General features: G+C 45.5%; 1 protein-coding gene across 1 annotated transcript; it reads left to right on the forward strand.

Annotated features, from left to right (window-relative positions):
- Positions 1 to 6,828: 6,828 nt before the first annotated feature.
- On the forward strand, positions 6,829 to 8,770 carry LOC124690747 (putative mannan endo-1,4-beta-mannosidase 9). Its single transcript, XM_047224090.1, has 3 exons — positions 6,829 to 7,239; positions 7,750 to 7,944; positions 8,081 to 8,770. The coding sequence occupies exons 1-3, from the start codon at positions 6,829 to 6,831 to the stop codon at positions 8,768 to 8,770; spliced, it is 1,296 nt and encodes a 431-aa protein (XP_047080046.1).
- The last annotated feature ends 4,923 nt before the right edge of the window (positions 8,771 to 13,693 follow it).

A 13,693-nucleotide genomic window follows, 5' to 3' on the forward strand; every position in this document is an offset into this window, starting at 1 on the left:
GCAGCCAAGTGAAGCTATCTCGCTACTTTGATTGTCTTGCTATGGTAACTGAATCCATGCAATTGCTTGGTTCTGGACATTGGGTGATTCAATCTTCACTGTGCCAGAGTTGCAATTGATGTCTAATGCAATTGTAATTAACCGCTTATCACCTTGTATGTGCACAGGGATTGAATTATGATCCCATTGCTTGCGGTTGTTGCTCGTCAAGAACTCGCATGAAAGCCTTGATTGCTTTACTCGAAGCTTTGGCTTTAGTAAAGTGTCATGTGCAGTGTCATGCTCGCTATTGCTTGATTAATTGCTGCTATGCTTGTTACCGATGGAGCTATAGTTGATTAATTGGTGCTATGTTTGTTACTCGATGCTGCTATATTGCTTGATTAATTGGTGCTATGCTTGTCACTTCTTATTAATGAACCATGTGTTGGTGATGATTCAGTTAAACTAAATGGATTTGATTTGTTTTCCAACCTTTGTTGGAAACAAATCCAAAGTTTGAACTCCGTATAAGGTGATGAGGACTTGTTTACTGGTGTGGATTGCTTATGTTATCCAAATAGAGATATTCACAGTAGGGAATCATGTAAATGAATGCCACTATGGTATCCTTTGAAGAAAATGGGAAGTTTCTGATGGTTTAAAAGACTAGCTAGGTGATGCTAGGTTATTCAGTTGGCTGTCAAGGTTGGTTTTATCTGGTTAACATGGATTGGCTATGTGCTCTTGCTTACTTATGCATATCCATCTCTACTGGATTGACTAGCTCAGGCTTGGCCTCTCTCTTGCCAGCATCACTTTGTTACTACCAAGTGATGAGTAATCCCTTATGGACCCTAGCTTTGTTTTGAACTCAACTGAGTAATGATATATTTCTTTTTCTTGTTGGCTTTGATGAAATTAGAGATATCCACTCGTAGGGGATCATGTAAATGAATGCCACTGTGGTATCCTTTGAAGAAAAAGGACTGTTTCTGATGGTTTTAAAATGCTAGGTGGTGCTAGGTGATTCAGTTGGCTGTCAAGGTTGGTTTTATCTGGTTAACTTGGATAGGCTATGTGTTCTTGCTTACTTATGCATATCCATCTCTACTGGATTGACTAGCTCAGGCTTGGCCTCTCTCTTGCCAAGCATCACTTGGTTACTACCAAGTGATGAGTAATCCCTTATGGACCCTAGCTTTGTTTTGAACTCAACCGAGTAATGATATATTTCTTTTTCTTGTTGGCTTTGATGAAATTAGAGATATCCACCGTAGGGGATCATGTAAATGAATGCCACTGTGGTATCCTTTGAAGAAAAAGGATCTGTTTCGATGGTTTTAAAATGCTAGGTGGTGCTAGGTGATTCAGTTGGCTGTCAAGGTTGGTTTTATCCGGTTAACTTGGATAGGCTATGTGTTCTTGCTTACTTATGCATATCCATCTCTACTCGGATTGACTAGCTCAGGCTTGGCCTCTCTCTTGCCAGCATCACTTGGTTACTACCAAGTGATGAGTAATCCCTTATGGACCCTAGCTTTGTTTTGAACTCAACCGAGTAATGATATATTTCTTTTTCTTGTTGGCTTTGATGAAATTAGAGATATCCACCGTAGGGGATCATGTAAATGAATGCCACTCGTGGTATCCTTTGAAGAAAAAGGACTCGTTTCGATGGTTTTAAAATGCTAGGTGGTGCTAGGTGATTCAGGTTGGTCGTCAAGGTTGGTTTTATCTCGGTTAACTTGGATAGGCTATGTGTTCTTGCTTACTTATGCATATCCATCTCTACTCGGATTGACTAGCTCAGAGCTTGGCCTCTCTCTTGCCAGCATCACTTGGTTACTACCAAGTGATGAGTAATCCCTTATGGACCCTAGCTTTGTTTTGAACTCAACTCGAGTAATGATAAATTTTTTTCTTGTTGTCTTTGATGAAATTAGAGATATCCACTGTAGGGGATCATGTAAATGAATGCCACTCGTGGTATCCTTTGAAGAAAAAGGACTGTTTCGATGGTTTTAAAATGCTAGGTGGTGCTAGGTGATTCAGCTTGGTCGTCAAGGTTGGTTTTATCTCGGTTAACTTGGATAGGCTATGTGTTCTTGCTTACTTATGCATATCCATCTCTACTGGATTGACTAGCTCAGGCTTGGCCTCTCTCTTGCCAGCATCACTTGGTTACTACCAAGTGATGAGTAATCCCTTATGGACCCTAGCTTTGTTTTGAACTCAACAGAGTAATGATATATTTATTTTTCTTGTTGGCTTTGATGAAATTAGAGATATCCACCGTAGGGGATCATGTAAATGAATGCCACTGTGGTATCCTTTGAAGAAAAAGGACTCGTTTCGATGGTTTTAAAATGCTAGGTGGTGCTAGGTGATTCAGCTTGGTTGTCAAGGTTGGTTTTATCTCGGTTAACTTGGATAGGCTATGTGTTCTTGCTTACTTATGCATATCCATCTCTACCGGATTGACTAGCTCAGGCTTGGCCTCTCTCTTGCCAGACATCACTTGGTTACTACCAAGTGATGAGTAATCCCTTATGGACCCTAGCTTTGTTTTGAACTCAACCGAGTAATGATATATTTCTTTTTCTTGTTGGCTTTGATGAAATTAGAGATATCCACTGTAGGGGATCATGTAAATGAATGCCACCGTGGTATCCTTTGAAGAAAAAGGACTGTTTCGATGGTTTTAAAATGCTAGGTGGTGCTAGGTGATTCAGGTTGGTCTGTCAAGGTTGGTTTTATCCGGTTAACTTGGATAGGCTATGTGTTCTTGCTTACTTATGCATATCCATCTCTACTCGGATTGACTAGCTCAGGCTTGGCCTCTCTTCTTGCCAGACATCACTTGGTTACTACCAAGTGATGAATAATCCCTTTGGAGCATCTCGCTTCATGCATGCTATGTGTGTTTGAGCATCTTGACTTATGTCACCATGGTTGCTGGTTTGGTGGTGTTTTTGTACTTGTCGATGATTAGATGGTTGGTTGATCACTCGTACACTCGGGGTGTCGCTAGTGAGCCTGGTGTGATGGCACAAATATCAATCTCTTGTGCATCCTACCCGGCCTCACTAACGCCATCCCGGGATGTTCATATTTGTTTCGACCAACAAAGTATGAGGCATTCCATTTAGTTCATACTAGCTACTTCTTAATTGCATTGGCCTTTCTTCCATTTTAGTGCCGATGATTAGAATGTTTGGTCACCTATACGCCGCAATATACTTTGTAGATGAGCCCCCTCTCTCGGCCGCCGTTCCGTGAACGAGTCCTTGATGAGACAACAACGCCGACATGCCTCTCCGGCGCAGCACCACTTTTCTTCTCTCGCCATCCAAGTACGTGAACGAGTCCTTAATGCCAAGACGGTGCCAGCCTCCCTAGCATCATGCCGACCCCGTTGTCGCGCTTCGGGCCGTGTCGATCACGCGCCCTCCACTCTTCGCCTTTTGCCCGGTGAACGAATAGACTAATCGTTGGAATAAGGAAGCCGATGACGGCCGATCGCAATTTAATCTTGCGACCGGCTGTCATCGGTTTCCTTATTCCAACGATCAGCCTATTGGTTCACCGGGCAAGAAGGCGACCAGTGCAGGGCGCGGGACACACGGCTTGAAGCGCGGCAACACGGCCCGGCATAATGCTGGGCAGGCCGGCACGGTCTTTGCATCAAGGACTCGTTCACTGGACAGCGAGGGACTGGCGTGGTTCTGCGCCGGAGATGCAGATCGGCGTTGTTGTGTCGTCAAGCACCCGTTGACGGAACGCCGACCGGGAAAAGGGGGCCCTTCTGCAAAGTATACAGCGGTGTATACTGCAACTATGGTTTCTGACCATAGTATTTGTGTTGACCAACAATGTATGAGGCACATATTCCATTTTGTCATTCCATTTGCTTTGAGATTTTCAAAATGCCGATGATTAAAATGTTTGGTCACCGTACACTTGGGGGTGGCGTAAGTGAGCCTGGTAAGATAGCACAAATATCAATCTCTTGTGCATCCTACCTGGCCTCGCTTACACCATCCCTAAATGTTAATATTTGTGTTGACCAACAATGTATGAGGCACTTATTCCATTTTGTCATTCCATTTGCTCTGAGATTTTCAAAATGCCGATGATTAAAATGTTTGGTCACCGTACACTTGGGGATGGCGTAAGTGAGCCTGGTAAGATAGCACAAATATCAATCTCTTGTGCATCGGACTTGGTCTCACTTACGCCATCCCTGAATGTTAATATTTGTGTTGACCAACAATGTATGAGGCACTGCTTATTCCATTTTGTCATTCCATTTTGTCATTCCATTTGCTTTGAGATTTTCAAAATGCCGATGATTAAAATGTTTGGTCACCGTACACTCGGGGGCGGCGTAAGTGAGCCTGGTAAGATAGCACAAATATCAATCTCTTGTGCATCGGACTTGGTCTCACTTACACCGTCCCTGAATGTTAATATTTGTGTTGACCAACAATGTATGAGGCATTTATTCCATTTCTCTTGTGCATCGGACTTGTTGGTCTCACTTTCTTCCATTTTCATCATAGTAGGAACTGGATGAAGGACCCCGATGCAAGCGAGCCTGGTGGGTAGAGATGACGGAGCAAAGGAGGAACCGGATGAAGACTACTTTGTATCTCGAAATTGTGAATTTTGTATGAATTAAGAGTTGTATGCAAAACATTTGACACTTGCCACTATATATGTATCTCGATCGGGCTCTAAGTAATGTGATGATGATGTCTATGTTATATCTGTGCAATGTACATGATATTTATATTATATCTGAATATATCTGAATGTTGCTGTATATAACCTGTGTATCTGTGTATCTGTATTGCTGTCTATAAACTGCATGTGTATAGCAGGCAGCACAAAATCGTGTATAATACAAGCAAATTCTGTGGCGCACTAAAAACAAATTCTGTGGCGCACACTTTTCTGTGGCGCACCTAAGAACAAGTGCGCCACAGAAACCTTAATTCTGTGGCGCATGGGCAGGTGCGCCACAGAAACCTTATTTTTGTGGCGACGTTTCTGTGGCGCACCTCCCATGCGCCACAGAATCCATTTTTCGTGCGCCACTGATGAGGCTTTTCCTACTAGTGCCGTTTAGCTCCCAAATCGTTCAGCTCCCAAATTTGTTATGGTAAGTTAGTAAGATATGGATTTCCTAAATTTTACGTTGATGTCAAATCGTTTAGCTAGGGGTCTTGTGTAAAAAATACTCTTACCCTAATTTCCGTGCCAAGAAACTATAAGCACTATAGATTGAAACAGAGGGAGTATAATATAAAAATATATTTCATAACAATTCTGAAAATATTATTCTGTTGTATATGTTTATATTCTTATCAATATAGATGATTAAAATTTATGAAGTTTGATTTTGACCAAACCTTATATGCAACATATTTTGTGGGCAGGAGGGAGTACATCCGAGACCCCCACCCTTAATTTTTTTTACACGTTTGCAACATCGCCCAACATGTTTTTCAAAATTAAGGGTGGGACGGTTGTGTGCCCCACCCTTAATTTTGGTATTGTATATGTTCATAGTTTTGGTATTGTATATGTTCATAGTTTTGTCTATAAAAAGGAGTACATAATAAGGTCATCCCCGTCCTATCCTTGCTCCGGTTGTGTGCCTAGCAGCGGCGGAGGACACCTGGAGTTGTGCGTCCCACGGATCTTCTGGGGATCCAGTCGGTTTTGTGTTCGTTGGTGCGGTTTCAGGTCTGAATCTTCCGATTTACGAGTTTCATCTTTTGCTATGGTTGATCTCTGGTGTGTTGGTCCTTTGTGGGCTTCGCACGACGACTTCCCGTTTGTCGGCGACAAACTCTACTACGACAAGCTTTGCCCAGCTCCGGTGATGGAGCGGTGAGGAGGGCGGCGCGTCTTCGGTTCGTGCTAGTGTCTGTAGTCATCGCTAGGTGGTCTATGAACCTATATGTAGTCTTTATTACTTTCTGGATTCTTTGTACCGCTACAGATGATTAATAGATTGGTGGACTTTCCGCGAAAAATTATAATAAGTATTTAGTGGATTTGATACGTGGACTGCCATGGTTTCATGTGTAAATGTAGGCTACCTAGAGCAAGTGCCTCCATGGATTATATATTCGGAAATTTTTCGCATTTTCCGGGATTTCCTTGACGTTTCTGTTTCCAACAAAAATGGGTCCCCCCGTTTCCTTTTCCTTTTTCGTTTATAATTTTTCTACTGCATTTTCGTTCCTTCTGCACAAAATGCCTTTTTTTCATTCTGTTTTCAACGCAATCTAGCAATGCGTCGTGCGCCTGCACAGGCCGGTAAGCGCATGCACCCCCGAGTTGTGGGATCAAAACAAACAACGGCCCCCTTTATGCATGCCCATGCTTTCCCGATCTGTGACGAGCGTTGGAGCATGGGACGATGAAACAAACGTACTTCAGCTCACCTCCACCGTAACGGCCTCTTCATGATCGAAAAAACGCAACGTCCTCTTGATCGATTCTCGGACACATCGATCCTGATCTACATAGTTATTTCATGTCGTGCGTTGCCACGCCAAAGTAAGCTTATGCATCAAGATCTAGTCGACGCTAGCTAGAGCTACTCACGCAACGCAACCGTCGGCATGGCACCATTGCGGCCCAGCCCGCCTGTTTCGTCTCGCCACGCGAGGACCCGTGCCTATATAACGGGAGCGCTGCATGCTCAAACATACCAGCCCCATTACTCATCCACATCCATCGAGATCGATCGATCACCGCAAACATTGCACCCTAATCACTCGATCGTGTGCCGTCGTATACCTACGTACCAAGCGCAGCTTTGGTTTCGCAATGGCCATCAACGACACGCGGCGTCTGACACTGATCGCGTCGTGTTTGTCCGTGCTCCTGGCCCTCGCGGCCGGCGCGCGCCTGCCGAGCATCCACGCCGGCGCCGCCTTTGCCACTAGTCCCTTGGAGGGCGCAGCGAATGGGGTGGAGGGCAGACGGGCCGGCGAGTTCGTGAGGACGATCGGGGCGCGGTTCATGCTGGGCGGCCGGCCGTTCTACTCCAACGGGTTCAACGCGTACTGGCTCATGTACATGGCGTCCAACCCCGGCGACCGCAGCAAGGTGCTCGACACGCTGGACCAGGCGTCCCGCCTCGGCGCCAAGCTCATCAGGACCTGGGCCTTCAACGACGGCGGCGGCAGCCGGCCGCTGCAGGTCACCCCCGGCGTGTACAACGAGGACACCTTCCTGGTACGTACTGCACTAACATGGACATGTGTCACGTGACTCATGTCCAACGGGCAAGCTGTAGAGCTAGATCGAGCAGCTTAATTGCACGCCAAAGATAACCATGCCGTCACTTGAATCTCATTGATTTGGTATTGCGACGTTCAATTTGCGTCGTGCGGTTTAACTACAAGGACACGAATAATTAGCTGCTACGTTTACCTTCTTAACCACCATGCTCGCAAACAAAAAAAACACCACACGTTTTAAATTTTTAATGGTCGTACGTATTGCTTTTTTTTCTTGTCATTATTAGTGTTGCCCATTAAAAAGGTTTAAATTTTATCATTTTCCTTCCATTGTATCCTAGTCGTAAAAAGTTTGCTACCATAGAAAATGAAGTGCGCTGTAATCATCTGTATCTTGTACGAAATTATATTGTACCAACTCATGATGAAAAGTAATATACACATTTGTATCCACGCGTGGAAAAAAATTAACCAGTTATATATTTTCCTCTTTGAATATCTTCAGGGACTGGACTTCGTAATCGCTGAGGCGAAGAAACGAGGGGTCTACTTGATCCTCAGCTTGGTGAACAACTGGAGTGATTTTGGCGGGAAGAAGCAGTACGTGCAGTGGGCCAGAGACCAGGGCCATAACCTGGGCTCCGACGAAGATTTCTTCACCGATAGCCTCACCCAACGTTTTTACATGAACCACATCAAGGTTTGTCCGTCTAAACTGCATGTTCATCCGTTGTCACGTTAATCTCATCATACTCAACATCGTGTATATGTTCCGATGCACCGTATACGTTGTGTTATTAACTTGTGTGCGTATGTCTTTTGTGTATGTGTACCAGAGGGTCCTCACAAGAGTTAACAACTTCACGGGGGTCGCGTACAAGGATGAGCCGACCATCTTCGCATGGGAGCTCATGAATGAGCCTCGCGTCCAGAGTGATCTCTCCGGAAAGACTATGCAAGATTGGGTGACGCTGATGTCCGCCTACGTCAAGTCCATCGATGCCAACCACATGGTGGAGATCGGGCTCGAAGGGTTCTACGGTGAGTCCGTGCCCGACCGTAAGAAGTTCAACCCAGGCTACACCGTCGGCACTGACTTCATCTCCAACAACCGCATCCCTAGTGTTGACTTCGCTACCATCCATTCCTACCCTGACCAATGGGTGTCGGGGTCTAGCAACGAGGCGCAGGTGGAGTTCATGAGGAAGTGGATGGCGTCACACATCGAGGACGCGGCGAAGGAGTTCCGTAAGCCGTTGATCGTGTCGGAGTTTGGCTGGTCTGCACGGTCAAATGGGTATACAGTGGCGACACGTGATGACTACTTCCGCATGGTGTACGACTCCATCTACGCGTCTGTGAAAGAGGGTGGGCCGTGCGCTGGGGGTCTCTTCTGGCAGGTGATGGCGCCTGGGATGGAGGGATGGGCAGACGGCTACGAGGTCGTGCTCAAGCGCTGCCCTACTACCACTGCCATCATCTCCCAAGAGTGTGCAAAGATCGACGACTTCATGCCAAGAGTCTAGCTTGGATCAATGCATTCATTCCGTTGCGCCCGCATCGCGAGTAGCATCCGTGAAGGAAGCAAAGGACTCACGAGACAATAGGATATTATTCACTTGAAGATGCTCACAAATAAGGCTAACATATGTATGTGTCATACCAAGACATAGAGGTATGATTGATTGTAACAAAGTGATTAAAAAGCTAATTAATTAGCTTCCAGAAAACTAAATATATGTTTGTGGTATTTTGTAGGTTTCTTTCTCCTTATACCTGCCTAAACATTTCCATGTAAAGAGATGAGGTAGTTTTACTCGGATCAAATACATTTCCTGAGCCCCACAAAGGTCATAAGCCTTGGTGCTCAACCCACGGGAGTATGTCCCCATTCATACATCCTAAGGTATGAGGTCCGACTAAAAGATAATCCAATCATAGCCCTTCTCCGTGACCTCACATTTCACCCATTGTAACGAGTTTTGGTGACGAGATCTACGCTCAATTGCCCTTCCTTTAAAGATACTGAAGTTTTCACCCTGTAGCACTCTTAAGTTGTTGTCTAATGCTATGTTCTGTAAGTATAGTGGAATCTCCTACCACAGGGTTTTCACACTGTATTCATCCATGATTTCACTGCTCAACCAACAGTAAATTACTCGACCACCCTAGTCCGGTAGCGCTTATTAATTTCATATTCTTTATGAAATAGTATTTTTTTAATTTTAAAGCAATTATTCTTTAAAAAAATAGTTTGATAAAAATAATCAAATATTATGCAAGATTGAACTTACCTGGTAAATGTGAGGTAATGCAGTCTGTAGATTATATTTGACCTTGGACCTAGGGTTCTGAAATATCATTATTATTATTATCCAGTAAGAACAATGTTTAAAGAGTCAAATGATGCTATGATGCATATATAGTATGAGATGCTCTATTGTTAGTGTGTCGAACCCTCTCTTTGGTGATGTTTTTAAGGTCCCCTTGTTAATATTTACCACTTTTTTTCAATTATTGGCTTAGAGGTCATTTCTTTTTGGTAAAAGGTATTGCTTTATTATTATTAAGCACGAAAATGATGAATACATTTTCTTGAAATGAAACACTCAAAATATTTTAGTGGTATGGTCCTAAGGATACATTTAAATGTTCATTAAATTTGTCTTTTGGGTTTTCATTTTAATTTCACTTCAGGATTTTCATATATGTGTTTGAATTGCACTTCAGAATTTTCACATATCTGCTTGAATTTCACTTTGGAATATTAATGTATTTGAATAAATTTAATTTTATAATTTTCACATATATATTTTTTAAATTGGTCTTAATATTGTTTGAATAACACTCAAGGTTTTGTTTGAATTTTAAGTTCTAATTTTAAAATATTTATTTTGGCATTTAAATACCTCAAATAGTTCTTTTCATAAAAGTATTTTTAAGGGTAAAATAAATTGTACATTTGATTGGTAATTTTTTCTCCTTCTAAGGGTTTTTTGTGAGTAATGGTCTCACTTTTATTTATAGGACTTTTAAATGGTTTTTTGGAATCCCTAAAATGCCCCTAGTGGGTCCTACTAGCTAGGCCGACTAGGTTAGACTAGACTAAAATCTGATTGATTGGACCAAACCGGTTCACTCCTGTCTCTCACTCGCGTTGCTCTCCCCGCTCATGCTCCCACTACTATGCTCACCGTCATCGTCGCCTAGGCCGCCAGGTCGAGCTGCCTCAGTCGAGGGATCATTGTGCGGTCATTTCCATGTCCGCGTCTTCTCCGACTCAGTCAACCACAGTGTGGTTGAGTTGAGTTCCCTCCATAGCTCTAATGGCTACCATATGTTATCTCTCTCCCTCTACTCTTCTCTCTCCCAAATGTCTTACTTCTACTCTCTCTTACTCTAGGGTTTTGTTACGGTCAATCACAACCTATACAAATTCTTGGGTTCTTATATATGGTTGATTCGGTAGTTCATAGGTGTTTTCAATACTTATTGGTACTTAAATTTGTCTTAGGTTTCCTTTAGTACTCAACTTCTACTAGGATTTGGTGTCTGAACCTTTTTGGGTTCAGTTTCGTTAGTTAACCATGCAAGTGTTGGCTGGTTGAATTGCTTACTTATAAGTTGTTGTAGATGTTTATCAACAAGTTGAGTAGCTTATTAGCTTAGGTTGTGTTGGCACGCAAAACTGCCGCGTCGGCCCCGCTCGCCATGGATCCGCCATCATGGATTTGCCATGCTACCGGCTTAACGCCACAGCGCGACTGCGTCCACCGTGTTGACCATTGTCCGCCGCGTCGACCCCACTCGCCACAACACGATTCTGTCCGCCGCGTAGGCCCCGCTCGCCACAATGCGTCTCCGTCCGCCGCGTCGACCCCGGTCGCCACAACGCGTCTCCATCCGCCGCGTCGACCCCGCTCGCCACAGAGCGTCTCCGTCCGCCGCGTCGACCCTGCTCGCCACAGAGTTTCTCCGTCCGCCGCGTTGACAACTGTCCGCCGCGTCGACCCCGGTCGCCACACCGCGTCTCCGTCCGCCGCGTAGACCATTATCCGCCGCGTCGACCCCGCTCGCGCGTCTCCGTCCGCCGCGTTGACAACTGTCCGCCGCGTCGACCCCGCTCGCCACAACGCGTCTCCGTTCGTCGCGTTGATAACTGTCTGCCGCGTCGACCTCGCTCGCCATAGAGTGGCTTCGTCCGCCGCGTCGACCCCGGTCGCCATAGCTCGTTTCCGTCCGCCGCGTCGACCATTGTCTGCCGCGTCGACCCCTCTCGCCACCGTGCCGACCTTGTCTGTCGCGTCACTCCTTCCTGCTATCTTCGAGTCGCCAAAGAGAGTACGTTGCCAAGCTGCACGACTCACCACTGGTCGCCTCTCCTGCATGGGAAAAATCTTTACGCCTTTGTCAACATTTGAAAGAGCGACTCGCAACGGCCAAGTAGTGCAAACGAGTATTCTCTAACAGAACCTCGGATCGTCCACGAAAAACGCTAACCGAGAGCCATCATTGAAGTCGCATGCACGACTGGCATTCCGGGCCAAGACAAATGGCAGTGCTACATATACAGCACCCTACCCTCCTCTACCTTAGGAAGTGTGACTCGTGGAGGCCAAGTATTGCGACTGGGTAATCCGCAAAACGGAGCCACATCTCGACCAGGAAGAACGTCCAGATGAGAGCCACCTTTGGGTTTGCCATGCGACTGGCCTACCGGGCCACGACGAGTTGGCGTGCTACTGAACAGCGCATTAACTTTGCCCTCATCTACCTTAGGTAGCGCGACTCGCCATGGCCACTACCACGACTGGGGACTCCGCAAAACAGACCCTCAGTTCGTCCGGGGAAAACACCGAGCTGAGAGCCTCCTTTGGGGTCGCCAAGCGACTGGCCTTCCGGGCCACGATGAGCAGGCACGCTAAAACATGAACAACGCACGAATCAGAAGTCCTTGCTTTACGTCAATTGCTAGTATCCGCGACTAGCCATTCGCCACGCTCGGGGACTCGGCGCGCTACAGACAGCGCTACCCGCCGGTCACTCGACCTCGCCATTCACCACGAGGACTCGACGCGCTACAGACAGCGCTACTCGCCGGTCACCCGATATCGCCATTCGCCACGCTCGGGGACTCAACGCACTACAGATAGCACTACGCGCCGGTCGCTGATGTCTACGGGTGCTTCTATTCTTGTAGACAGTGTTGGGCCTCCAAGAGCAGAGGTTTGTAGAACAGCAGCAAGTTTCCCTTAAGTGGATCACCCAAGGTTTATCGAACTCAGGGAGGAAGAGGTCAAAGATATCCCTCTCAAGCAACCCTGCAACCACAAAGCAAGAAGTCTCTTGTGTCCCCAACACACCTAATAGGTGCACTAGTTCGGCGAAGAGATAGTGAAATACAGGTGGTATGAATATGTAGTAGCAACGGCACCAGAAAAGTGCTTTGCCCAAGACAGTAAACAAGCAAGTAGTAACGCAGCAGTAGTAACGCAGCAGTAGTAACGCAAGAAAACAAGTAAACAAGCAGCGATAGCAGTATTTAGGAACAAGGCCTAGGGATTACACTTTCACTAGTGGACACTCTCAACATTGATCACATAACAGAATAGATAAATGCATACTCTACACTTTTGTTGGATGATGAACACATTGCGTAGGATTACACGAACCCTCAATGCCGGAGTTAACAAGCTCCACAATAATGCTCATATTTTAGTAACCTTTAGTGTAAGATAGATCAAAAGACTAAACCAAGTACTAGCATAGCATGCACACTCGTCACCTTCATGCATATGTAGGAGGAATAGATCACATCAATATTATCATAGCAATAGTTAACTTCGCAATCTACAAGAGATCATGATCATAGCATAAACCAAGTACTAACACGGTGCACACACTCGTCACCTTTGCACACGTGCGGGAGGAATAAAACTACTTTAATAACATTGCTAGAGTAGCACATAGATAAATTGTGATACAAACACATTGCAATCATAAAGAGATATAAATAAGCACCTCACTATGCCATTCATCAGTGAATAAGTATTCTGTGAAATATAGCCTAAGAGACCCACACGGTGCACACACTGTCACCTTTACACACGTGGGACAAGGAGTCTCCGGAGATCACATAAGTAAAATTCACTTGACTAGCATAACGACATCTAGATTACAAGCATCATCATATGAATCTCAATCATGTAAGGCAGCTCATGAGATTATTGTATTGAAGTACATAGGGAGAGAGATGAACCACATAGCTACCGGTACAGCCCCGAGCCTCGATGGAGAACTACTCCCTCCTCATGGGAGCAGCAGCGGTGATGAAGATGGCGGTGGAGATGGCAGCGGTGTCGATGGAGAAGCCTTCCGGGGCACTTCCCCGCTCCGGCAGGGTGCCGGAACGGAGACTCCCGTCCCCCGGATCTTGGCTTCGCGATGGC

This window comes from Lolium rigidum, chromosome 2 (genome assembly GCF_022539505.1).
Source record: "Lolium rigidum isolate FL_2022 chromosome 2, APGP_CSIRO_Lrig_0.1, whole genome shotgun sequence".
In the NCBI taxonomy this organism is placed as follows: domain Eukaryota; kingdom Viridiplantae; phylum Streptophyta; class Magnoliopsida; order Poales; family Poaceae; genus Lolium; species Lolium rigidum.